General features: G+C 33.6%; 1 protein-coding gene across 13 annotated transcripts in view; it reads left to right on the top strand.

Moving 5' to 3' along the window:
• CSNK1G3 (casein kinase 1 gamma 3) overlaps positions 1-24688 on the top strand; it is a 105377-nt gene extending 80689 nt beyond the window's left edge. For 4 of the 13 annotated variants that reach the window (XM_032266707.1, XM_032266620.1, XM_032266795.1 and 1 more), the window contains 4 exons: positions 2713-2808; positions 12526-12632; positions 13129-13152; positions 22273-24688. In XM_032266707.1, coding sequence (XP_032122598.1) covers positions 2713-2808; positions 12526-12632; positions 13129-13152; positions 22273-22327 — 282 coding nt within the window. In that variant the 3' untranslated portion in view covers positions 22328-24688. The remainder of the gene's footprint in view (positions 1-2712; positions 2809-12525; positions 12633-13128; positions 13153-22272) is intronic. The other 9 variants (XM_032267224.1, XM_032267084.1, XM_032267159.1 and 6 more) reach the window with 4 other exon arrangements.
• Positions 24689-26439: the final 1751 nt, after the last annotated feature.

The raw sequence follows: 26439 nt of genomic DNA, 5'->3' as shown, positions 1-26439 counted from the left end.
TTTGAGGAATAGGCAGCAGTTCAGTTTGTTTGGAGCAAAGAGTAGGTAGAGCTGGATTAGACAAGGAGTAGAGAGTCAGTCTGAGATAAGGCATAGAAGTTGATCAAGTGGAGAGTTCATGTTTCCTGACTGGGTAAAGGAATTGAAAGCTGTTGAAATTTTTGACCAATATTTTAATTTCTCTCTCTCTCTCTTTGACTTAAAAGTTTTGCTATCACAGTGAGTTAAAGAGTGTCTAGAAATTTCCTGTTACAGCCCTTTTTGGAGAAGGATAGTGTACTCTCCTGTTTTACATTTACATTGTTTATCCCATCAAAGTTCAAGTGAAGATTAAAACGGGATGAAAATCAAAAGAAAGAACACCACTTGTTAAAAACCATAAGCACAATAAAATGCTATTTTTAGGGAGTGTTTAACAATATTATGCTATAAAGCGTGGCCAACTGTATAAGATACATATTAAATTTTTGACTTACAAAAGTTGGCATCATGAAGGATCTCATACATAAATTACTTCATATGTATATTAAAATTAGTTGATAGCTTGAGTGCCCTGATAAGATTCTGTATAAAGAAAGAAATAGCTCAGAAGTTGAGACTTAGTTTGTGTTTTATAAACCGGAGTTAATTCCTTGAATATACTTGGAAGAAGATTAATATGATATTCTTTAAAATTCTCTACTTGAGCTGTTAGGTATTATAATAAGTGAAATTCCTCGATTGTTGAATTAAATTATAAATCTAATGTTGTAGACTTTTAATTTTCTATGTGTTTCAGACATGTCTTGCTAACTAGATTATCAGCTCACTGAGAGTGGGAACTATGTTTCATTGGTCCAGTCCTTGTTGCACTAAATGTAGGGAATATATATACATACATACATATATATATATAATTTATTCAGGCAATTCTTTAGGATAGGCTTATATATTGAATTTGAGATGTGAGTATACAGATTTTCATCCTGATAGAAAAATTGTATATCTAGAAAAAATTCTTCTTAAATATCCCTATACTACTAAGCAGTTTAAGTTCTATGAGAAACCTATAGTTCACAATCCCAAGGAAGAAAGATTATTTCAAATGACTTAAACCTTTGTAATGTCCCTAAATAAATGGTAGGAAAAATCGTTGAGAGGATTCTGAAATTGTTGCGTACATGTAATTGTTTATTTTCAGGAGAGGGTGTGTAGCTCTGAACTATATTCTTAGAGAGTTCCATGACCCCAAAATATTGCTCATTGCCCTAGATATTTGTCTCAATTTTAGCGTCATTTTCATTCTTTCATTTTGTCTGGACTTGACTTCATCTAGTTGATTTCAGCTTAAGCTTCAAAGCTGCTTAATTCTGGTTATGAATTTGGAGGGTTTAATGAAAAGGCATTATAGAACTATTGTAATTGTTTTGATGACATACTTTATGCCACAAAGTATGTAATTTTGCATTGTACAATTTAATTTAGGAAGCTTAGTGCCAGAATATTTATTCACATATCTACTTGAATTTTACATCTCTCCCCTGAAGCTTGCTCTGGCCACCAATATGCTTGAGGGTCCCTATATTCCAATGTGCTTGGCACTTTGTAGCAAGATTTTCATGACTTTGAAAAAGAAAGAAAAGAGTACTGAAGGCTATAGAATATATTTAATTGTGGTAAGGAGCTGGGTAGTATTATTACTGGAAGAGCATTAGGCTCTGAATTGGAGTTCGTGGTTTACTTCATTGCTAGCTCTGTGACTATAGGGAAGTGCTTAATGTCTGACTGTCTTCATCAGTAAAAGGGGATGATAATATCTACCTCAAAATGCGATAACATATAAAGCAGCTAATGTAGAACCAAACATGTAATAAAGCTTAAATAATATATTCTTCTTTCAACTTTTTATTAGTGTTGTCTACATTTTTCTGAAACAGAAATTGACCGCTATTAAGAAATTACTCTTAATTCTACCGATAGATTATAATGTTTGTTATTGCCATGCAGATTTGCCAAGGGACCTAAAAACATCAAGGATTTTCAGCTTATTACATAAACATGGATTTCTTAATTTGAATCAGATAAAAAGAGATCAAGGAAGCAAAGAGATTCATATGTGTAGGATTACCACTTAGAAAAAAATTTGTTTTGTCTTATTCTCATAGTATTCTGTATAGTACTTCTCCCTTTTCAAATAACTTTTCTGTTTTCTCATATTATCCTCACAGTCAGAAATAGGGGACTAAGTAAGAGAGAAAATATTTCTAGAATCTCAAGTACAGTTATTTAAAGGCTATCATTTGTACCTTCTAAAAGTAGCTCCTCATCAGAAAACACATAGTGACCTCTACTGTAAAAAAATATAGTGTGTGGCCTTTTAGTGTGCCCATGATTTATTTGGAGTTCTTTCTTGGTCATGGCATTTTTACCCTTCTAGTTCTTTGTTAGTTGATTTATAAAGCTAGAGGGTAGAGTCTGTGATTTCTCAAGGATTTTTACTTCTAAAATTTTATGGTTCTATTTTATTTTTATTGTTGATCATTACACAATTTGGCAACTTAACTAAAATCACTCCACATTCTCTATACAAAGCTAACTGCACCATGATTCAGAATAGTAAGGGTATTTTAAATTTCCTTTTATGCATTTGTTTTATATATTATGAGGATAAGATGTTTAACATATTGGGTTTTTCTTCTTCCATGCATGCCATATGCATTAAATAAATGGCAGTCGGCAGACCACAGGGCAGCTTGGGACTCCCAGCAGGCAAATCCCCACCATTTGAGAGCTCACCTTGCAGCAGACAGACATGGTGGCTCGGTACAGGTATTTTCTGATTTTTGCATGAGTGATTATTACCCAGATTTATACAACTAACCCTTTTTTTTTTTGGAACTCATGGCATGATTTCATATCTTAATGGAAAATTTGTTGCTGAACTACTCTCTTCATAATTCTCTTCTTTTGTTATTTACCCAAAAAAAAAAAAAAACAAAAAAACCCAAAATTAATGTGGTCCAGAAAGACCAGCAATACCAAGATTTTTCCTTTGTTCATTTTTGCAAGTATATGCAACAATATTTAAGTCATAGAGCAGATTAGAAAAACAAACAGTATTATACTTGAAATAGGTATTAAACTTGACCACAATAATCTCAATCTTCTTTAATGCTTTAATTAATAGAACATTTTTGTATTTTTTTGCATTCATTGACTTTGCCTCCTTCAAACTTAATCAGTTAAATATCGTTTTTCATCCTTAATACTCAGAATGAACTTTCTAATTAATTGTTCAAATAAACATGACCCTAATTTTTATCATAGTGTATTTTGTTTGTACTTATAGAAAATATCAGATAGAGGAAATTTTAATGACAAGTTTTATTAAATACTCCCCTCAATTAATTGTGTGGCTTTTTACATAAATTTTAAGCAGTTCCTTATTTATGATTTGTTTCTGTTCCCCTTTTATATACTCTTAGAGTCAGCTACTATATATACTCTGCCGTCTATTGCCCTGTAAATTTTAATGATTTATGTATATTGTAGAAACAGGGAAAGATTGCTTGAGGCTCGTATTGTGTTTTAAAATGTTGGTTTCAGATAATCTAAAAGCCAGCTTAAAGTAGGTGAGATAACAAATGTTACCTCAGTACATTTCAGTGTAGAATGTTTTTTACATTTTCATTTTTTCCTTTACATATTTTTACTTGAGCTATTTGCCATTTTATCAAATTTGCATTTTTCTTAGTGTATGTATTTAATCCACTGATTCTGTACTCTGGATTCTATTTTTTCTTGATTTGAATTTTAAAAATTAAATCATGATTAAATCTTATGAGCTCTCATTTTTCTCACCATTAAATTTTAGAGGTAACTTAAATTATATAATCAATTACTTTTGTAGAATTTTGTAGTTTATAGAATTTTCAGTAATGTATGGTAGTCTTATTTGAGTAGATCTATAAGAGCCTAGGGTGAAGGACTTAGAGGCAAGGGTACCTAAATTGTAAAAATTTTTATGACCTAATCCATACAGTTAGAAAAGCTGATTGAGCAAATTATATTTTATTTGCATAACACAAACTATATTTTGTATGTATCTATATATATTTACATGTTTTTAAGTATGTGCGTATGTGTTATACCAGGTGTTTTGCTCAGTGCAACAATTAAGGCACTATTAGAAAATTTTCCTACCATTTCTGTACCATTACCAGATTTATTTTCTTAGCCTCTTCTTACTCTTACATGATTCCCCGACATTGCCTCATGGGATTTCTGTGGACTGTCAAAGGGTGAATGAATTTCATTATTCGCTCATTATTTCATTACTTCATATTTATTGTTGTACTCACATGTTTTCACAGAGATATTTTAACTTTGCTCATGTCTTATTTCTAAGACTTTTCAGCCTACTGAGACTAAATCTGACTTCATCCTAATATTCAATAAGTGATCAATAGATTTTGAGTAATATGTAATATAAATACATAGGTAAAACAAAAAATAGTATTTTCATTGACCTCATGTATTTTACAATATTAACTGGCACATGATATGGTGGACATTAACAGCCTAAGTAGGATCATACCTGAATCCTTCCCACTCTAAAATAAAGACTGAATTCGTTTATAATTTATGTCCTAAACACTTTCAGAGTTATTGAAAATTTATAATATAATACTTGTATAATTGGACTAATGAAATTATAAATTAAAACATAATAAAAGCAAAGAAAAGCACCTAAAATCTGAACTGATATTGTTATAATTGAATACTTTATTTGATTCTGAATGAAGGCAGATAGGAAAACAATGTGTTCTATTAATATTATTCTCATTGTCTGATAAAGGGAGGAAATAAAGAGAAAAAAACTTTTTATAATACAAAAGTATGAGATGAATTTGCCTTGGGCTTATTTGTGCAATGGTTGTTAAATCAACTGTTGAACAAACTTTCAAGCATTGGTTTTGCAGGAGATGCAAAGACTTTATTTATATGGCAATTAGAAAATTATTCAAAATAAACATACTAAGAGTTTATCATTAAATAGTTTTTTTAGGAAAGACATTTTCATAATTAATAGGTAGCTGTCTGGTATTGAAGTGTGATACAGATTTAGGATATCCAGAAGCAGAATCAACAGTTAGTTAAAATGAGCCATGATGAAACCATGGCTTTCACTCCTCATCTGTCAGTGCAGTCTTTTCCATGGAACTGATCATTGCTCTCAGTGCAGCACTGAAAATCATTCCAAGCTGTTTAGAATTGACATGTAAGATGAAACCTTTTCCCATTTTTGACCGATAGAAAGATCCTCAGATACTTGTTATTTCAGATGTGCTTTTAGTATAAATTATCAGCAGAGTCTAAATTTGAACTCCCTGCTTTTCTGAGTTATTATATAGCAGACCAGACAGTGTTACCAGGTTGATGATGTTGCAGTTTAGAGCCCAAGCTCTGCAATCAGATTAGAGTTCAAATTTTGTGCTGAGATTATTTATTAGTATATGAGGATTTTAACAAAACCTCTACCTTATGGTTTTGTTATGAAAATTTAATTTTAAAAAAAGTGTTTAGCATAGAGGTTGAGGCTTAGGAAACTAGTGTTAGGTAGTATAATCTATTGTTTTTGCAAATTAAGAAACTCGAGTAGTGTTTTTATTGATCTCTGGGAAGTGAAGTATTAGAGGTACAGTCAAAAGAAAGCATTGATAAATGGGATTTTTCTAAATTTATCTCTTTAGTTAAACATGTTAAATCGCTACCTAAAAAGATACAGCTGTACATTTGATAAACTTTTTCCATTCAAGAGACTCTAAAAACTTTATTTTGTATTGTTTTTAGCCTGTGTTCTGGAAAACCCCCAGGGGAATCAAGTGTGTCCCTCTCAGTTCCTTCTTAGAATCATTGGTGATAATAAATATGGCTGAAAAACTCAGACCTACCACATTCAGTTTCTTGGCCATTCATTATTTAGCAAATATCTAAGTGTTATGTGCTAGGCTCTTCTAGGGTTTTTTTTTTTTGAATGAAAAGAAGCATATAAAGACATGGTGCCTGTGTCCATGAAGAAGTCAGTGGAGAAGGCTGATGAGCAGGCGGGGTGATAAGTAGAGATAGCACAGAGTACTAGGAGAATTGATAGGAAAAGCACATAACCTGAATGAGTCAGGGTTTTCTGGGAAAACTGACATGTAAACTGAGACCTAAAGAACCAGTGGGAGCTAATCAACTGAAGAAGATAGAAGGGGTCAAAAGAGAAGTATACCAGGCAGAAAAGATAGTATGTAAGGTTAGGGGGCAAGAGGCATATTAAGGAAGCTGATTTAGTCAAGCTGGTGTGTGTTGAGAAATGAAACTGAGAAAGTAGGCAGAAGGTAAATCATGAAGGATCTAACAGGTCTTGTTATTAAACTTGGCTTTATTCTGAGGATACTGGGTAACCATAATGGAATTAGGAGACGAACTTTGATTAGTGTTTTCCAGATAATTGCTTTTGCTGGAGACTAGGTTGAAAGGAGACAAGTGTAAATGAGGAATACAGCTCTCAAAAGTCTGTAGTTGGGGAAAAATGTTGGGTAGTGGGGATAACAAGAAATAAAAGGCTTAGAAAAGAATTAGAAGGTGGAGTTTAGTTGGGTGTGGGACTGAGGGAAAAGGAAAAGCTCAGTTTTTACTTCTTTTTGATATGTTTCTAACTGGCAAATCAGGATCTCCAAAGTTAGATTTTAAAATATGCTACGGACAACAGATAGTACTGATCTCTAATTCCATTTTAGCTGTGCTTTTCACTGTAGCACAATTCCATTGAGCTCAGTGCCAACTGAAAATTTGATCCCATATGGAGGCAACTGTAAGCAAAAGGAAGGAGACAAATATTAAGGACACTACTGAAAAACTATTTTACATGGTTTTACATGTAAAATGTACTTATACATGTACTATGTATACCCCCGATTGTTTGGAAATCTTTTATAGTTGTACAGTATTTGGTTAGAATCTAAGGAATAATGTGACTCTGAGCCTTTGGGAGGAAAAGGGGTAGAATTACAAATGGTGTAGATATGTTGTACAACCAGGTATTGTTGAGGAAAACGAAAGAGTAACATTCATTGTTGTAATAAGCAATCAGATCTTTTAGCTGATGAAGCATCTGAACAAATAAATACAGGTGGTGATAACAGAAAAGGATTAGACAAATATATCTGGAGATGATAATAAAACGTGTTAAAGTCGAGAGTAATAGTAGATACCATTACTTCAGTTACATTAATTGTGAATACTGACTGTTCTAAAACATTACTAATTTCAGTCTATCAAATATTTGAAAATACAGTTATTAACAAGGAACAAAATCTAGTGACTATTACAATCATATCTTTCTATTCATACTTTTCTGGGGTACTGAAATCTGCAAAAGAGAGATTGTGGGAATATAGTTATGTGCCTTTATTACTTAATTTTTAGTTCATTTCCTTTAATCTAGTTTCGGAAATTTCTATTACCATTGGGGTACATTAGTATTATGAATTTACTTATTTTTTTACAATAACATTTATAGTAACATCTCCAAAGACTGGGATGATCAAGGAAAATAATGATCCTAAGTGAAAGTTAACTGAAAATCCATTTTGGGTTATCTTTGTGGACAAAGCTGGTGAGCTGGTATTCCAAAAGATGATCCTAAAGCATATCGCTATCTGTGCTTTAGGGTCATCTTTTGGAATACCAAGAATATCAATTATACCTTTAGTCTTTAGGATATGTAAAGAAGTTGGTTTCATATTTTATATATATGTGTGTATATATATATATATATATATGTATATCTCCTAGCACAGGTTCAGGAAATTATTTGGAAATCACTCTTTTAACTATTAATATATCTCTTTAGTGTGCTTTCTTATACATACCTTTTAAAAAAGCTGAATACATTAATAAAATATATGATGTTTTAGTATTTCTAATAGATTGGATAGATGAAAATTTGGCCAATATGTTTGGTTAATTAATATATTATATCAAGGCTTTACTTGGTAATCTTGCTTACAAGATATCAGATAGAAATTAGGAAGACAGGCAGGGCATGGTGGCTCACACCTATAATCCTAGCACTTTGGGAGGCTGAGGCGGGTGATCACTTGAGGCCAGGAGTTTGAGACAAGCCTGGCAATGTGGTGAAACCCTATCTCTACTAAAAATACAAAAATTAGCCAGGTGTGTTCGTGCATACCTGTAATCCCAGGTATTTGGGAGGCTGAGGCAGGAGGCGGAAGTTGAAGTGAGCCGAGATCGTGCCATTGCACTTCAGCCTCAGTGACAGAATGAGACTCCATCTCATAACAACAACAACAAAAAAGAAATTAGGAAGACAGTAGTATAACTAATTTGTATGAATTCATTATATTTGGAAAGTACATTAATTGGCTTTTTAAAATCATTGACAATAAAAATACTATATGTTATGTCTATACTCAAAAGTCTATAAGAATAACATCTTTTGGAATTGGATTTGTCAGGCATATGTTAAGTGAACTGTTATTATGTCTCACACTTGCTTGTGGGCTGTTTCTCCAACATCCCTCTTAAATTCTGACAGTAAAACTGTATTCTAGTTTCCTTTTTTTTTTAACTTCTTAAAATGAGAATCGTAGTAAGTTTCTTGTAAAATTGGGAATGTCAGAGGGAATTTTTTTTTAAGAAGGTAAGCAATCCTGTATAATGCCTGAATTATTTTTTGAAATGTAAAACCTTAGAATATCTGTCATTTTTTTATACTTTCAAGAAACCAGGCTGATGAACACTAATATTTCAGAGACTAATCTTCTAGTTCAAGTTATGATTCTGGAAATGTCACCTAAGTAGAACTATTCATTAGAATATGGCTTATAAGAATAATTTGTATGTATTTGATTGATTTAGGCTTCCAGGAATAAAATGATATATTATTTAGAGTATTATATCTTCATTTCTTCTTTGTAAAATCCTTTTTCAAAAAGACACAAATTTTAAGTGAAAGTTGTTTTAATGCCATGATAACACTCTCAAGTCACTGGTGTTAAATAGGCCAATTTTATGAAGGTCAACAGCAGTATCCTGTCTTAACTCTGTTAACACAGTGATTCTATTCTGACTTTGGGATACTGGCCTCTACTCAGAGGATCAGGGAATTTGGGAAACCATGGAAAAATTACATAAAAGGAAAATGTTACTTCCTTCTGGTCTGGATCTGGTCAACTAGGTAAAATGGGATTTGAAACATTTCAATGAAATAAAATTTACCAAAGTCACGTATAAAAAGTCTTCCTCCATGAACTGAAGTAAATCACATTATATAATTACAGTGTATATATGGTCATTGCTGCTGGAAAATATGTAGTTAATGTTGCTAGAATTTAGAATACCTGGGTTTTTTTAAATTTTCAATTATGCTGCTTAAAATAAGGGAAGATATGTTAGAGGAGCTACCTCTAAGTTGAGGTGGCATCCCTCCAGTTGTCTAGGGCCATTGAACAAAAGGGAGAATAAGAAACGTTGAATACTATGTTGAGGAAAGAGCATTGGAAATTTTTCAGTGAACTGTTTGATTATGTACTGTATACAGGCTCTGGATGGAGGTAGCAGAGAATATGTGAGATAAGAATACTGCTTTCTCTCTCCTATCCAGTTTAGTGCGGAGGCTCTGACATTTTCAAAATTAAGAATAAAGAACCAAATTATGTTCAATAATCAGAACAAATAATTATTTTTGAATGTTTTCAGAGAGAAAAATAAAGAGAAAAGATTTACAGCTCAATAGTATGACAGAAAGGGGAAGCAAGTGCCCCCAAAAAGGAGAGGCATGCTTAGATATAAAAGTATTCTTTTCTTTAGATTGCCTTTGAAGATAATCAAGGCAGTTTTGTATGTTTTCAGCTGTAGGCACAAATGCAGTCTTCATTTCTAAGTACTTATTCCGTATAGGATATAGGAAACTGAACCTCCGTAATTCCTAAATTAACTCAAGTATATTGGTTGATTGGTAGTTGTTAATACTTTCCTTGGAGTTGGAGAGGGTCCTATTTCTCTACACTAAAGTATCATGTCTGCACGGACAGGGATGTTTTATCTTGCTTACTTTGGTATTCCAAATACCTACGACAGTGCCTAGCATGCTGTAGACTAAAGCAATAACTTAATTAAATTTTAGAAATATAAGGTACCGTAAATACTACTTTTAAGTCTAATAGTCAGTTGTCAACTCTGTTGCCCATGTCAGAGTTGCTAACCTTTTGTTTCATTTAAAGAGATTAGGTATTGGGTAGGAGGGGCATCAAAGAGAATTCCTAGATTTTTGAGCCTGGAAGTCTGAGAAGATGGTAGGGCTTTAACTGAAATGGGAGCTATGGGAAGAGCAATATATTTCAGAGGGAGGAAGATAAATTTATCTTCAGAAATGCAGGGTTTGAGGTACCAAACTTGGTTTAGCAAACTGAGTATATGGCTGAGTAGTTAGGCTCAGGGAGCCCTTTATCTAGAGGTGATAGTTGAAGCCACGATTATAGATGAAACATAGTGATGGATGGCCACCATTTAGAGCTCTTCCCATATGCCAGGCACTGTGCTTTATATATTGACATTTATGTACTGATACTATCACACCCTCATATCAACCTTGTTAATTATATGCTACTGTTCATTGTACTTGAAAACTTTAGCAAGGTAAGATATTTTTCCCAGAGTCTCATAGCTAGTAAGTGGTAGAGCTAGGTTTTGAGTCTAGACCCATCTTACTCCAGAATGTTCAGCTAGTGCCAAGTGATTTGATGTACAAGAAAATGAGGCACTGAGCAAAGTACATCTTTCAAATGAGCATCTTAAAATGAGCAACGTGATTGCTGTGTGGATGATACATTTGAAAGATGAGAAGTCAGCTAATAAGTAGGAAGAGAATTATAGGCAGTGACAGTAGATAATGCCAAGGCCTTTAAATGGGAATACATTTTCTCAGAATCATTGGTAACCTTTAAGATAACTCTTATTAGAGTTATGTAGAGATAGAGAACTGATTGCAAGGAGTAAACGAATAAACAACTGGAAAATTTTATAAAACTGGAAGTGATAAGTTATATATTTTTTTTTCCAAAAAGTTTAGTGATAAGGGAAAAGGAAGAAATAGAATAATAAGGTAAATTTGCAGAAACAGGGTAATTTGGGAGAATTTGGGAATTTCATTATGATTTTTATCTTGTTTCAGGATTTCATTCATGCATACATGCATTCATTTCCACAAATATTTATTGAGTGCCTGTTCTGTGCCAGGCATAGCAGGAAACAATACAAGATCTCTGTTGTCCTGGAGCTTAATTTTAATAGTGGTAGGGATGCATGTCAAGAAACACAACAAATGAGCAAATAAGAAAAACATGAACACTGATAAATACTCTACAAATAATTTAAAATAGGGTGTAACATAAAAGACTGTGTCAGCATGAAAATTTTTAGCTGTGTGATAGAAAAGGCCTGCTCAGAGAATCTGAAAGATGAGAAGTCAGCTGATAAGTAGGAAGAGAATTCTAGGCAGTGACAGTAGATAATGCCAAGGGCTTTAAGTGGGAAGAATCTTGACATATTGGATGGAGGCTAGTGAGCTATGGAGAAGGTGGTATGAGATCAGAGAGGTAGACAGGCATCACATCATGTGGGACTTTGTCAATTTGCATAAGGAGTATAGATTTTTTACTCTAAGTGAAACAGGAAGCCAACAATTGGAGAGTTTTAAGCAGGGAGCTGTCTGTGATATGATTTGCATCTTAAAATGAGCAACGCGATTGCTGTGTGGATGATACATTTGAGTGAGGGACAAAGCAGAAGACTAGATAATACGTTTTTGCTTTTATTCACATAAGAGATCATAGTGCCTTGGACTGGAGTCCTGGTAGTAATAGAGATGGTGAGAATTGATTAGGTATGGGATATGTTTGGAGAAGGATTTAACAGGATCTGCCATTGATGGATTAGATGTGGGGTTTAAGTTAAAGAGGAATCACAGTGACCCCTGCATTTGAACACTGGGTGAATGAATGGTGTTGTCTCTATTTAAATGGGCAGTTTGAAATGGAGACTTGAGCATAATTGCAGATTGAAGTGAAGGATCCATTCGAAGGAGTAATATTGAAGTTTTTCTATATTCAAGGAAAGTAATTCATGATATAGCAAAGTGCCAAAGGACATAGGCACGCAAGAGGAAACTGATTGAGACATACATGTAGGAGTTAGCCTTAAAAACCAGAGGGAAGGAGACAGAAGACAGAGATTTCAATAAGGAAAGGAAGTAAGTTGAAAAGCACATATTAGATGACCTTGATTTTTAAATAAAATGCTAGACCTGTTACTATATTTAGTTGCTACCTATTGTTTTGTGTCCTTACATTAACTTTCTAATTGAAATACTTTAACCTTATGTTTTCTTATATAACCTATTTAGTGTGTATGTATATTTATGAGTATGTATGTGTACTATATATTTTTTTTTTCTTTTCTTTTTTTTTTAAACAGGTTGTAAGCTCCACAAATGGAGAGTTAAACACAGATGATCCCACTGCAGGACGTTCAAATGCACCCATCACAGCCCCTACTGAAGTAGAAGTGATGGATGAAACCAAGTATGTGTTTGTTTTGTTTTAGTAACTTTTTGTTCTTAAATTATGCATGTTTGAGATTTATAGTTCATAAAATTATTTCAGGAGTTTTTTTTCAGGGAATAGGTGCATGCAAAACAAGTGGTATGCATAATTATTTTAATCACTATAGTAAGTTTAAAATAGTGCTGTTTCAGTAAACATTTTAATAATACAAAATATTTAAGAACTGTGCTCAAATTCTTATTTAGAATTAACAGCATATTTTTAGCTTTTGAGTTTTAAGAGTGTTGATGCATGAAAGTTATTGATATGCTATCTTTTTTCTGTAAGCATTAAGAATACATATTAATTTTATAAAATGCATGTTTTATTATATTGAATTTTTTTTAAAGCATAAATTATGACAATATTGCTTGGGAAAAATTATGCATGAAAAACAATGTGATAATTTCAATGTGGGCTGTTTCTGATTCTCTCTCTTTTTTTCCCTTGTATTTTTTTTTTTATGTGTGTATAGCTGCCAGAAAGTGTTGAACATGTGGTGAGTCTCAAGTGTAGGCAGGCAGAAATAGCTCCGTTGACTGTAATTTCAAAGATTTAGCATCATTTTGTGTCTTTTGAAAACAAAACTCTCAACCAATTATAATTGATAAAAGTTATTCAAAAGTATTTGATATCGTTAAGATAGCTCTGAAAAGCAAGAAATAATTGTTTGAGGAGCTCTTTTGCCTGCTGCAACTTTTTTTACTTCAAGTGACATAGATTCGGGGCCACTTTTTAATTGCATAGATGATACACCAACCCTGCTTGTGCTTGTGCATTTGTTTCGTAATAGTTTTTATTTGCTATTTAAATAGAAAGATAGATTTTTGCATTAAGCTTTCTTTTTTCTGTTTGCAATTGTTAAATACATATAGCAGATCTCATTCCCCACAGTAGTATCACCAAAACAGTATTTCATTTACTAACCAATTACTGCCCTTGAACATAATATCGATAAATTTTATGATAACCTTATAATGAGAAAGTCATTTTAAAAATCCTCATGATATTAGGAAAAGTAATGTTCTTATTAATATAAATAATTTTGGATTTTAGTTATTTCCTGACATTTGCCTTTAGTTGTAATACTGTGCTTAAAATGCTCTCAGTTGCAGAACAAATTTTGAGTCAGACTGGGACTGAGTAAAGGAAGTTGCTTACATTAGTAAATGCTGAAATATTTTACTCATATCTAAAGACACCTTATATAACTTTCAAAATAATGCTCATTTGCTGGCTGCAAAATTAGGAAACTTGTGGATTTTTTTCTTAAAGAGCAATGATTAAGAATCCATTTTTATCACTTTTGACTGTAGAATTTATTGACAGTGTGACAAAGACTAGTATATTTCAGGATATTAACTAGTTGTATACTTGTGTATTTTTATGGACTGCAGAAATAAATCCCTGAAAGTGTAGTCTTATTTGCATGTTTTTAAATCAAAGACAAAAACAACAGCTTATGTTGTGAATTTTAGGTACAATCCTAAGACAGGAACGTAGGGTGGTGGTGTGGCAGATTCTACTGCACACATCTTTTGCAGTTAAACATAGGTTGAAGAATCCTGTTTCTGTCACTTATTTATTACCTTCAAGAAAGCTTGTTTCTTTTTCTGTAAAATGAAGCTAATAATATCTACCTCATTGGTTGAGAAAATTAAATGTGATAAAGTGCTGGTATTTTGTCTGACACACAGCAGGTACTCAATAGCTATTATCACCCCTATTTATTTCTTCTCTTCCAGCTGCCAATGACATTTCTCATCTCTCTTCTTCCCAGGCTTGTGCCTCTTTTATCAGTGTCCCATATTTTTACTTCCATACCCACACTTTGCACTGAAACTAGCTTTTCTTCATTTACATCCTCCTGGAGACTTGCTTTTAATCAAATCCATTACTTTTATCTATTTATTCATTCAGCAATTATACTGCTGAAGTTTCTGAAATACCTGATAATGTCCTTGTTCTTAAGTAGATTACAAGCCAGCAGGAAGATTGCAGTTGTACTAGTATATGTCAGTATATGATTAATACTATGAAAAGGGTATTGAAAAAATGATTAGAGTTTGTAAAGATAAAGATATTTCCAGACCTGGATGATCAGAGAATACTTTATGGAAGTGGCACTGAAGAATGGCATAGTAATTTATTTAGTTGGGATGAGTGTGGGTGTGTGTTTGGGTCTCTATCTGTGGACATTGGAGCATGTGAAAGAAGGAAGTGGTGGGAAGGCTATTCCTGTAGGAAGCATTCTCCATTGCCTGTCGTATCATGTCCATATTTCTTCGCGTAGCACCAAGGTCTCTCACACCTGTCATAGTCTGGCCCCTGTCTATCTTTACAGCTCTGTTTTTCTTTCTGAACTTTATATAGCATTGATTCCTTAAATATGCCTTTGCTATGTTATCCTCTTTATGTACCTCCCACTTCTTGAAACTTACTGAATTTCTTCAAAACAAGGATTTTTTTTCATCCTCAGATTCCTAGTGGCTATGTTCCTTAGTAAATCATTACTAAATAATTAAACAATGAGGTATACCCATACAATGGACTGCCATTTGACAATATAAAGAAATGAAATTGAAAACATTGTGCTAAATGAAAGAAGCCAAACACAAAAGGCCACATGTAATGTGATTCCATTTAAATGAAATGTTCAGAATAGGCAAATATATAGGCACCAAAAGATTAGTGATTGCTCAGGGCAAGAAGAGGAGGATGGGATTTCTTTATGGAGTGATGGAACTGTTCTGAAATTAGATAGTGGTGATAGCTGCTCATTCTGAATACTAAAAGCCATTGAATGATATACTTTCAAAGGATAAATTTTATAACGTGAATTATATCTTAGTAAAATGGTTGTTTTTAAAAAAGGATAGCAACTCATGATATCAGTGAAGCCTTACTTCAGGTGGGTTAGGTAGGTTACAGAAATTCTCAGAATTTTTCTATCTCTTTGCTGGTTAAACATTCTATTTAAACACACAAGATTTTTTCTTTTCTTTAATTAGGTTTATGCTAACATTTCTACAGGTTTATTATTGTATTTCTCATATCCTGTTAATCTTTGACTAAAAATTTGAGCATGATTTTTTTCTTTTTTAAGAGGTGGGAATCTTGCTATGTTGCCAAGGCTGGCCTTGAACCCTTGGGCTCAAGTGATTCTTCTGCCTCAGCCTCCCCAGTAGGTGGGACTATAGGTGCAAACCACTGTACCCAGCTCCCTGTCTAAATTTCATCTTATTCTTGTCTTCTCTTTGCCACCATTTGACACATAACTAGGGATGTGTTTGACACATAACTAGGGATGACACATAACTCAGAATTTGTTTCATTATCATCTTTCTTCTTACCTATAATTGGCAGAGATCCCTCTCACCTCACCCCATTAAATAGAATGTATTTTATAATGCACATTTTAAGGCTGGGCACGGTGGCTCAAGCCTGTAATCCCAGCACTTTGGGAGGCCGAGGCGGGTGGATCACAAGGTCAAGAGATCAAGACCATCCTGGTCAACATGGTGAAACCCCGTCTCTACTAAAAATACAGAAAATTAGCTGGGCATGTTGGTGCGTGCCTGTAATCCCAGCTACTCAGGAGGCTGAGGCAGGAGAATTGTCTGAACTCAGGAGGCAGAAGTTGCAGTGAGCCGAGATCGCGCCATTGCACTCTAGCCTGGGTAACATGAGTGAAACTCCGTCTCAAAAAAAAAAAAAATGCACATTTTAGTATTTGATTTCCAAATGATGGAAAATACTCTATTCTCCCATATGTAGAATGATGGAAAAGCTAATTACCTTCATTAATAATGAGGTTTTTGTCTTTCTTGTTTACTGTAGTTGAGAATTTTAAGACAAGTGATACAAATAATAGCATCCTTATCAGTTTTTTCCAGGAATTTGGGAGAACAAAATAATTTAATTATTTACTTTTTAAGTAGTATGAAAATATCTTTTATTGTTTCTTTCTCTTTTCTTCTTGCAACATTTACTGAACAGATTATCGTATGTTTGGTAATATGATTATTAAGGTATGTCAAAGTTTGTATACCATTAGGTCGGATAGAAAGTATACCAACAACTTTTATATAATGATTCTCAACCTTGGTTTTCCATTATAGTCACATAGGGAGTTTCAAAACTCCTAGGTGACTATAACACTTAGGCTGTACTTTTAAGGTTTCTGATTTTACCAATTGGTCTGTGGTGGGACATGCTTATCATAAAAAGCTTCCAAAGTGACTCTAGGAGCAGCCAGGATTAAGGACCATTCTGATAAAAAGTATTATACAATTAGCACTATAGGAGAGGGATAAATGTTACTGGAGTTCAGAAAATGGAGTATGTCCTCCTAGTTGGGAAGATCAGAGAAGTCCTCATGGGTAAGGATGCATTTACACTAGTTTTCAAAGATGAGTATGATTTGGCAAGGGAAATGGGTTGAAGTCAAGAGAGAAGAGGTTGGAGCAAGGACAGAATTGATCAAGTTCAAGAAGTAAATGATGCAGTCAGAGAATATATAAACACATTAATGGAAACAGAGATAGGCTAATAATATCCCAATCTCAAAGGGCCTTGGTAGCCAGTAAACAAATTTGGACATTATCTTTCTCAGCACAAGAAAGGAAGTCAAGAAACATCATGTGGTTTTTAAGCCAAGAAACAATATGATCAGGTTGGTCCTTAGGAAAATTAATTTGGCAGCAGTTATGAGGCTTATGTTACTTCCTGGTGTTCATGAGGTTGCAGAAAATGGTTTAAAAATATGAATTAAGTTTTCCTGTGAAACTAGATGGAGAATTTGTATTTTGGGTTAGTAGTCTCTAACAAACAAACTTGCTTAAAAAATGTTTTAAGATGATAGTCTCAGACCATTTGTTTAGTTTCTATAATACTAAGTGTTCAAGACTTTGATAATCTCCAGAACTATAAAGATGAGTGAAGAATAATGTTTCCTCGAGAGCAGTTCAGTGAGAAAGAGAGAGGTATAAAAATTATAATACAAAATGACAGAGACTATAACTGTTTTCTGGGAGAGAGCATGTGGATTTTAAATGGAGAGAAGAACATGTACAAAGATAAAGAGGTAAGAAATCCCACATGGTATGTTCTGGGAATAGCAAGGAGATTTTTGCTTTTTCTTACTTTTCCCTCCCTTCCATCCATAGTATAGGCTACCTGGGAAAGAAGCCTCATGGAGGATGAGACTAAGAGGAGAGTGGAAGTAGGTTGGGAACCAAATTCTGAAGAGCTGTGTGCACTTAATGCTTTAGTCAATGGAGAATCATTGATGAGATTTCAGACGAAAAGGACATGGCCATATTTATGATGGGGGCAATTTGGATGGAAAGAGGAGAGACTTAGACTGGGAAGTCCTTTAAAAGGTGCTTAGCAATAGTGGAGGCAAGTAGAAAAGTTCTGAACTAAGCCAGCATGAGAAGATGGGGAAATTTCGAAAGTCATTTCAGACTTAAGGGATTAATTGAAAGTCATTTCAGACTTAAGTGGATAGGGAGGAAGGAATTCGAAATGAAGATGGGCCTGAAGGCTTTTAGTTGGATTAATTTTGTGGGTGATCTTATTCTCTGATCTAAATTCTACTTGCTTAACTAAATGGTTCCTCATTTTTTTTTTTTAATCAAGAGATCCAGAGATATGAAATTACACTTCAGGTTTAAACCTTAAGGGGAACATTCTTTGTCAAAGAATTAAAGATTACATTCCATACAAGATACTTCTGTACTAGAGACTCTAGGTTCTGGAGTCCTATGTGGGTAGGTCTAGGAGGTACCGACAGTCCCTCAACCAAAGGATGTGCGATGAATCATCTTAGAAGGGATAAATAAGAACATCATGTCTAGATAGGGAAACATCCTTCCGTTTCTGTGTGGATTTGAAAGAAGGAAGTAGATGACATATATCCAGGAAAACAAGGCAAATTAGATGAAGAAAACGGCAGTGAACAAAGGAGAAATGGTGGTGTGGTGTCAATAGCAAAAGCCTTTGTGTGTTTTAGGACTTTGATCTGTTATGATTGCCTGTTTGTTGCCTAACTGTACTAAGTTTGTTTCTAAAGTTCATCGTAAGTAGGACTTAACATTTATTCCCAACGAATTTTAGAGTAGAGATGCAGCTTCACATTTTGAGAGGCTGAAATGAGAGAATTGGTTGAGCTTAGGAGTTTGAGACCAGTCTGTGCAACATAGTGAGATCTAGTCTCTACTAAAAATAAAAAAATAAAAAAATTACCCGCTGAGCGCCTGTAGTCCCAGCTACTCAGGAGGCTGAGGTAAGAGGACCATTATTAAATAAGTACAAACATTGTACCAGGTTGTTGGGCTATAACTGTGAGCAATCCTTTATGAAGCTTAAATTATAGTGCAAAGGCAAATAACAAATAAAATAATTTTAAAGTAAGAGTAAGTTATTACAGGAAAATAAAACAGTATTGTGATTGAGTGGCTACATGGTAGTAACACTGTTTCAGATTGAGTGCTGGGGACAGGAAGCAATTGAGATGAGACCTGATTTCTTAATCACTAAGACTATAAATTAGTTATTTCTGTAATTGTTTTTATGCTAAGCAATAAGCCATAACGTTAAAACATCAATTTATTTCTTCTGTAAGTATATCATATTTTGAGAGCATCTCTCGTCTGTGTTATTTGGATGCATTTGTATCACATAAGGCAACGCTGTCCTCTGGTGGTAGTGACTTTAATAGCATGCCAGCTTTACTTTTGCAGATCTGTTATAAGGATATGTTTATTTAGTGGGATTTATTTCTGAAAAATAGATGTCCTTTTTAGATTGTGTTTGAATTTAAGGACCATTAGAATTTATTTGAAAATCTTATTTAGTCTCAAATAAATGCTTGACGTAGTTTAGTAAAATGCTTAGGAAAGATTACTTAAGTGTAAAGCACTCAACTCTCAGAACTCTCAAATGCTGAAAATTCAAACTAAGCAAAGTAAATTGCTAAAACAAGTGTAGAAAATCTTTCATCAAAATGTGTATTGCATAAAATTACTCATTTCAAAGGGCTAATGTAACTTTAGAAAATTTTTGAAAGAATATACTTTGAAATTTGAAAAGACAGTATCTAAGAATAGTGAGCATTATTAAAGCAACTTTATATCAGTTAATAAATTTCCATTGAAATATGACCATATTCTTAAATGTAATATTCTAAGTATTTGGTCTGTCGCTTCTAAATACCTATTTTTATGTCTTGCTTTCTGCCATATGGATATTTTTCTGCTCTTTTCTACATATTAAAGGTTTATTTGGAGTAAAGGATTTTATCATTTAGAAAATGATTGAGATTTGAGAAATATTAGGTAGCTGACAGTTAAAAATAAATTTGACTTATTTTTTAAAGTCCAGAGCAAATCTGTTAACATCTGTGGTCTTGTTTCACTGTAGCAGCTCTTCTCTAGGCTCTTGACTGGGTAACTCATTTCAGTTCTTTCTGCTAGTCACCTCCATAAGGGTAAAGTTTATAAACATCCATCATTACATATATTTCTAGTTGAATTTTTATCAGCTGATCCACAGCTTTAAATTATTTACATTCCATGGTCTAGTCAGTGTATACTTTTTGCTTCACTTAAAAAATGCCATTGTATAATTTGGTTTTTAGTACCTTCATAGTGGTTTCATAATTATGGCAGAAATCACAATAATAAATGATACAAAATTATTTTTGACTAAAGATAATGTGGGTAGAGAGATTATGTAATTTAACTGGACAGTGTAGATTCCATTTACATTTATTTCACAGAAGTATATAAAACATATCTAGTAGTTATTTCATTTTCTGTAATCTTTTGCTGGGAGGGACACTTGAAGCTATTCTTTTTTATTTTGAGATGGAGTCTTGCTCTGTCACACAGACTGGAGTGAAATGGCTTGATCTCAGTTCACTGCAACCTCCGCTTCCAGGTTCAAGTGATTCTCCTGCCTCAGCCTCCTGAGTAGCTGGGATTACAGGTGCCCACCACCAGCCCAGCTAATTTTTAGTAGAGACGGTGTTTCACCGTGTTGATCAGGCAAGTCTCAAACTCCTAACCTCGTGATCCACCCACCTCAGCCTCCCAAAGTGCTGGGATTATAGGCATGAGCCACTGTGCCTGGCCGAAGCTATTCTTTAATGAATACAGATTGCTAAGAATTATAGAAACATCTTTATAGGGTCATATTACACACAGTCTTTGAACTGACAGCTCTCAGTAATAGAATCACCATGTATATAAATATACTTTACTGTTATTACAAAATATGATTAACAGACATACCCACACACCCACACAGGAGTTAAACGGAAAATCCAGGGATACCCAACCATGCTTGCCTGTGCCAAAAGTAAACTCAACCTTAGGAAGGGGTGGACTGTTTAAAGGTTAAAAGAAAAGGTGCCTGACTATATGTAGTGTATGTCATGTTGTATATTCTGCTATACTGACTCTTACATCTGGAGGGGAAAAATGCCATACCTTCATACCTTTATTTGAAGGATTGTGAGACTTTAAAGATACGTGTGCATTTATTTTTATTTATTTATTTTTTTTGGTGGGAGCAGATCAGCGATTCTCATATTTCAGCTAATACCAGATCACAGCATTGTCTTGCTCTGTCACACAGACTGGGGTGCAGTGGCAGAATCATAGATCAAACATTCCTCCTGTCTCAGCCTCTCAAGGAGCTGGGACAACAGGCAGGTGCCACCAGGCCCTGTGTGTGTGTGTGTGTGTGTGTGTGTGTGTGTGTGTGTGTGTGTGTGTATTTAGAGATATTTAGATATGTATATATATTTAGAGAACGAAAGAGTTAAGAGATAGGGTTTTGCTGTATTGCCCAGGCTGGTCTTGAATTCTTCAACTTCTGACGTCAGGCAGTCCTCCTGCTTTGACCTCCCAATGTGCTGGAATTACAGGTGTGAGCCACTGTGTCCAGCCAAGATTTTCTTTTCACCTAGGAATAAAAGTCAGGATTATAGTGTTTTGCAGTTTTGAATTGCAAAACAGAATCACCTCAATTGTGCTACTTTAAATATTAAACATAATTTTATCTTAACTAAACTTTCGATAAGCTTGACCTTCTTTAACCCTAAGGAATTAAAAATTGCCAGTCTTGACTTTCTATATAATGTATTTTCTGTCATTCTCTTTGTAAATATGATGGAAAGTGTCGTTGACTATATTGGAGTGTCTTTTTATTTTTGGAGTCTAAACTGATTCTTGGTGAGAATAAACTCCCCAATGTTAGGATCATTTTTACCTTTCTAATAATGGCTTCAACAATCATATATAAATATCAGGGAGAAAGGGAGATAATGTACAGGATGAACTTTTCAGTTGGTATTACTACAAAACCTTTTGAATTTAGTGGCTCCTTTTTATGTTGCATAGAATGTCTTGCTATTCTTAAAAGGCATGTGGATGAAACATAATAGTAATAACTCTGCCATATTTTCACTAATACATATGCTTCATTGGTGTAATCACTGTTTATTTTGCACTAGCCTGTTGCTTTTTATGACCATTTAAGTTAGTGTGATAAAGTCAACTCTGTGAAATTTTATTGCTTTTAAAATAAAGAGTGTTTCCCTCATCTGCAGGTGCTGCTGTTTTTTCAAACGAAGGAAAAGGAAAACTATACAGCGCCACAAATGACTCTGGACACAGACAGATCCTGGGGAGTTACTTACATGTTCATCTGCTGTCTTGTGATTAAAATCATCTCTGTAGTGACCACATATATTTTTAAGGACTCACTCTTAGAAACAAAAATGTCATACTTTCATACTTCATTTTGTGGTTGTCTTACATTCATTTTTTTTTCTAATTTAACTTTTATGGAAGCTTTAAAGTTTTGTCAAAACATGAGTGCTTTGCCCATCAATGAATGGAATGGACCAATGAGGTGGTATTGAGGAATACAGTTCTATAGAACATTTTTCGGAAGTTCTTCTGTTATAGAAAGCAGTACAGTATCTTAAGTGTCATCCAGTTTATACCTAATCTGGTTTTTTATAACTCTGTAAGAGTATAATCAAAAAGGAATTTTTTTTTCTCAGTGGATAATACAACAGAGAAAAGAGAGTTGCCCAAATATTTAAAAGAAATTATTCCTTGAGAACTTCATATTTTGTGACATCTGCATTGATTTCAGTATTACTGATGGTACTGCTATTCATAAGTCATATTAACATTCTTTCTGTGAAATCATGGTACAGTCACTGCCCAGAGGTACTGAGGAAAAAGCAATATGGGTTCAGCAGATGGTAGTGGTAAAATGAATCTTAAGTAGTGCAGTAAATATGTGCTCTGCTTTTGTTGCACCACTATGTGAAGTACTGTGTTGCAGAAGTGGCAAAAGCGCTTATTTTTAAAAATGCAAAATATTTGTATAATGTAACTTTATGCTTCCAAAAATGTATGTTAGACAGCAAGAAATGAATACTTTAAGAAGTGATATATGTTGGAGTTATAAAGAAATACACTAAGGAGAAGTAGTAAATGTGAACCTTGTTGCAATGTATATGGTGGAAGCCTAAAGAAATCTCACTGAAACCTACTGCTGAATGATTACATTCTCCCTTAAGCAGAACACTTTGGATGTGCCATGCAATAGTGTCTGTGTAATTATTTTCCTCTTTGATTAAAAAAAAAAAAAAAGGACCCCCAGCAATAAAAAGTGGGTCACTCTATGCCCTCTGTACACATTAGTCTCTTACATTCAACTTTGCTGATTCTCTGGAATTTTCCTACTCTTTAGCATAATTTTGATGATTGAAAAATATTTTGGAAAGGATGGGTCAGGTGCTTTGCCTCCATAGTCTTTTGAAGTGCCTGCATATAAACAAACAAAAAAATTCTGTTAAAAAGGAAGCCCACTTCACTTTTCAAGTCTGCTTTGTTTTAAGCCATAAAGACACACATGTACTTTTGTCACATTCTTCTAGCCAGAATTTTCAAAAAGGGTTAAAACAAAAAGACTGGCTAGAAAGATAATTATTTTTGAACAAATCTCATGTTCATCTTTCATTTATAAAATTTTTACTTATTCCTTCCATGCAGTCTCTTCGTTGTCTTTAAGTGTATGCCTCCAGGCATGCTTATTTATTTTTATTGTCTCAAGGTAACATTTAAGATGTATATTAAAGTAAATAAATCTACATTTTTTAATTTCATTATTGCATTTACAGGGATTTAATTGTACTTTGTAATTTATTTTTCTTATTAGCCAAAAGTTTAATGCATTGTTTTTGATGAATTAGGCACCCACATGAACATCACAAATCAGGACATTGTTTATCATTGTTGCTATGAATCCTGTGAATGATCTTTTTTGATTTTAAAGACCTACACTTAACCTAGAAAACATTTGCTATATAATTTGGTCAACAGTTTCCATTCTGTCTATATGTATACTGTCATGATGTCTTAAACTGCAGGAGTTACGTACTGAGTTTTTATTTTATTTGCTTTGAGTAAGGAAGATGGATGTTTTGGCCATTATAATGTGAAACCACTTCTTTCTTTACAGTATTTGACCAAATTTGTGTGTCTATGATATTTGTAAATACATGCGATAACTGTATTTCTTATCATAAGCCTATTTAGTTTTATTCTCAGTAGGATTTTTTGGATTGTACAGTGTTTATATGATCTGAACTCCTTATACATAAGAAGGTGTGTATATTAATCCAATTATGGACTTAAAATATTTTAAAAGTATAAATACCCTTATTTGCTGCAAAGACCAGTGTGTAGACATTTGCTTTTTAGCAATATTTTTAAGTGCTCCATTTTAATGCCAAGGAATAAGTCTTCTGGCAACACAAACTGGTCAATAATAGGTAATGCAGGTATGTTCAGGTTAAGCCAACAATGTTTTGCATTTTTATGCTTATTTTCTGTCAACACTAATGAAGTCAACATTGCCTGAATGTCTGAATAATGAAACACATCCCTGTTTAAAAAGTATGTAACTGAAAAAGAAATAAAAAAAAAAATAAAAGTAGTTTTTTTAAACTTGCTCTTTCCCATTTCCTGTAATGATGGGTAAGATAATGCCACTGCTTAATTTAAGATAGAGATTTAAAAAATTTGGTTTATTTAGTCTGTTATATGTGAGAAGCAGAGTTAAAGGAATATGCTTTTGTTATTTTGTTTATGTTTTGTTTTGCTTTCTTGAAATCCAGTGGTAAAGAGCACACGTTAGGTAAAGGATATAAGCTTTCTTTAATATTAAAAAAAATTATACTCCTGAACTGTTTAATAGAGCAGTAATTAAAGATGTCTTCTGATAAATTAAGGTAAATAGAATCATTTTTCCTTTTTGAAAATGGAATCATACCATTATATTCACAGAAATTAACCAGTATTAATCTAGTTTTAAGTGAACTTTAAAATTAGTACGGATGGAGAGCACATATTTTTAACAGTATCTCATCATTTATCATTGTTCTAGGTACTTTAAGGGATTTTACAAAATGGTATTAATGGTGCGCTGCTTACTGAGGGATGCTACAGGTAAGATAAGGCAAAGAAGCCCACACTCAGCCTATGAAAAGTGTGTCCATTAAGCAGCAGAGACCTTCAGAAGTAGGAGAACAATCTAGAGATGATACAAAACTGTTAAAGACTCTATTTAGAAAAATTGTACTAAAGATTAAGATCCCAATCTGAATGAATGTATAGTTGCATTAGTCAGAACCCTTTGAAGTTCTGTTCTGCAAGTGACAGAAATTTAACCTGGCTTGAGCAATAATAGTGTACATTATCTCATTTAACTGAAAAGTCTGGTAGTGGTAGGACTGCCTTCAGACATGCTTAATCTTGTAGTTAAGACAGGAATCTTTTTCCATATCTTTTTTTTTTTTTTTTTTGGTTTTGCTTTCTACCCTGCTGTTGTCACTGTCAAGTAGACTTTCCATGTGTCATGGTAAAATGGCCATCCAGCAGCTTGAGACTTCTACTCTTACCATGCTAGTATCCTCAGCAAAAACAAAGGGCCATTTTTCTCAATAGTTCCAACAGCAGCCTAAGACTGACATTCCCTTATTTGTTGATGTGCCCGCCCCTCAGCAAATTACTATGGACAAGGGAATGTTGTTCTTCCAGTGGCTGAGCCTGAGTCATAGTTTGACCAGGAGACACATTGGTGATGGAATTGGTTGAGAAGAGTTAAAAACATTTTTTTCTACTAGAGTGCAAATAGAATTATAAAGATTTGCTGATGTTGAGGATAACTAGTTTCTTCTCTGCCCAGCTCTAATACAGACCCACGTAAATTATTTTCTTAGGAAATCTACTTGTTCATAAGATGACATGGATCATAACCAAAGAAAGGACTGTATATAGAAGAATGATCAGGTAATATTATTGAGATATAAAAATGGTTTAGTTAGACCAATTGTTTTTGGGATATTTATCATACTTTGATTTCACTTAAACTGACAAACACTCTGGCACTTCTCCAGACTAGGGGTTGGAAACTTTTTGGTAAAATGTAGGCTTTGTGAGCCAAGAGGAAAAATTAAGGCTTTTATATATTTATGTAATGAGAAAGAAAACTTTTCACATGTATTTTATTGATAAAATTCAAAATACATTAATACTTGAATTTTTTTGTAATACAGGGCTACCAATGACAAGAATTGAGGGATTTTGAGGGGATAGTATCTCACTAAATTGGGGTTCAAAATTAGTTATAAGTATTTATTTGGTAATGCTGGCCTATAATGTTATTTTTTTGTATTTCATCTTTGAAAACATCT

The sequence above is a fragment of the Sapajus apella genome, unplaced genomic scaffold (genome assembly GCF_009761245.1).
Source record: "Sapajus apella isolate SASKATOON/1434 unplaced genomic scaffold, GSC_monkey_1.0 scaffold1, whole genome shotgun sequence".
In the NCBI taxonomy this organism is placed as follows: domain Eukaryota; kingdom Metazoa; phylum Chordata; class Mammalia; order Primates; family Cebidae; genus Sapajus; species Sapajus apella.
The sequence above is the reverse complement of the archived record's forward strand: the minus strand, read 5'-3'. Positions and strand labels throughout refer to the sequence as shown.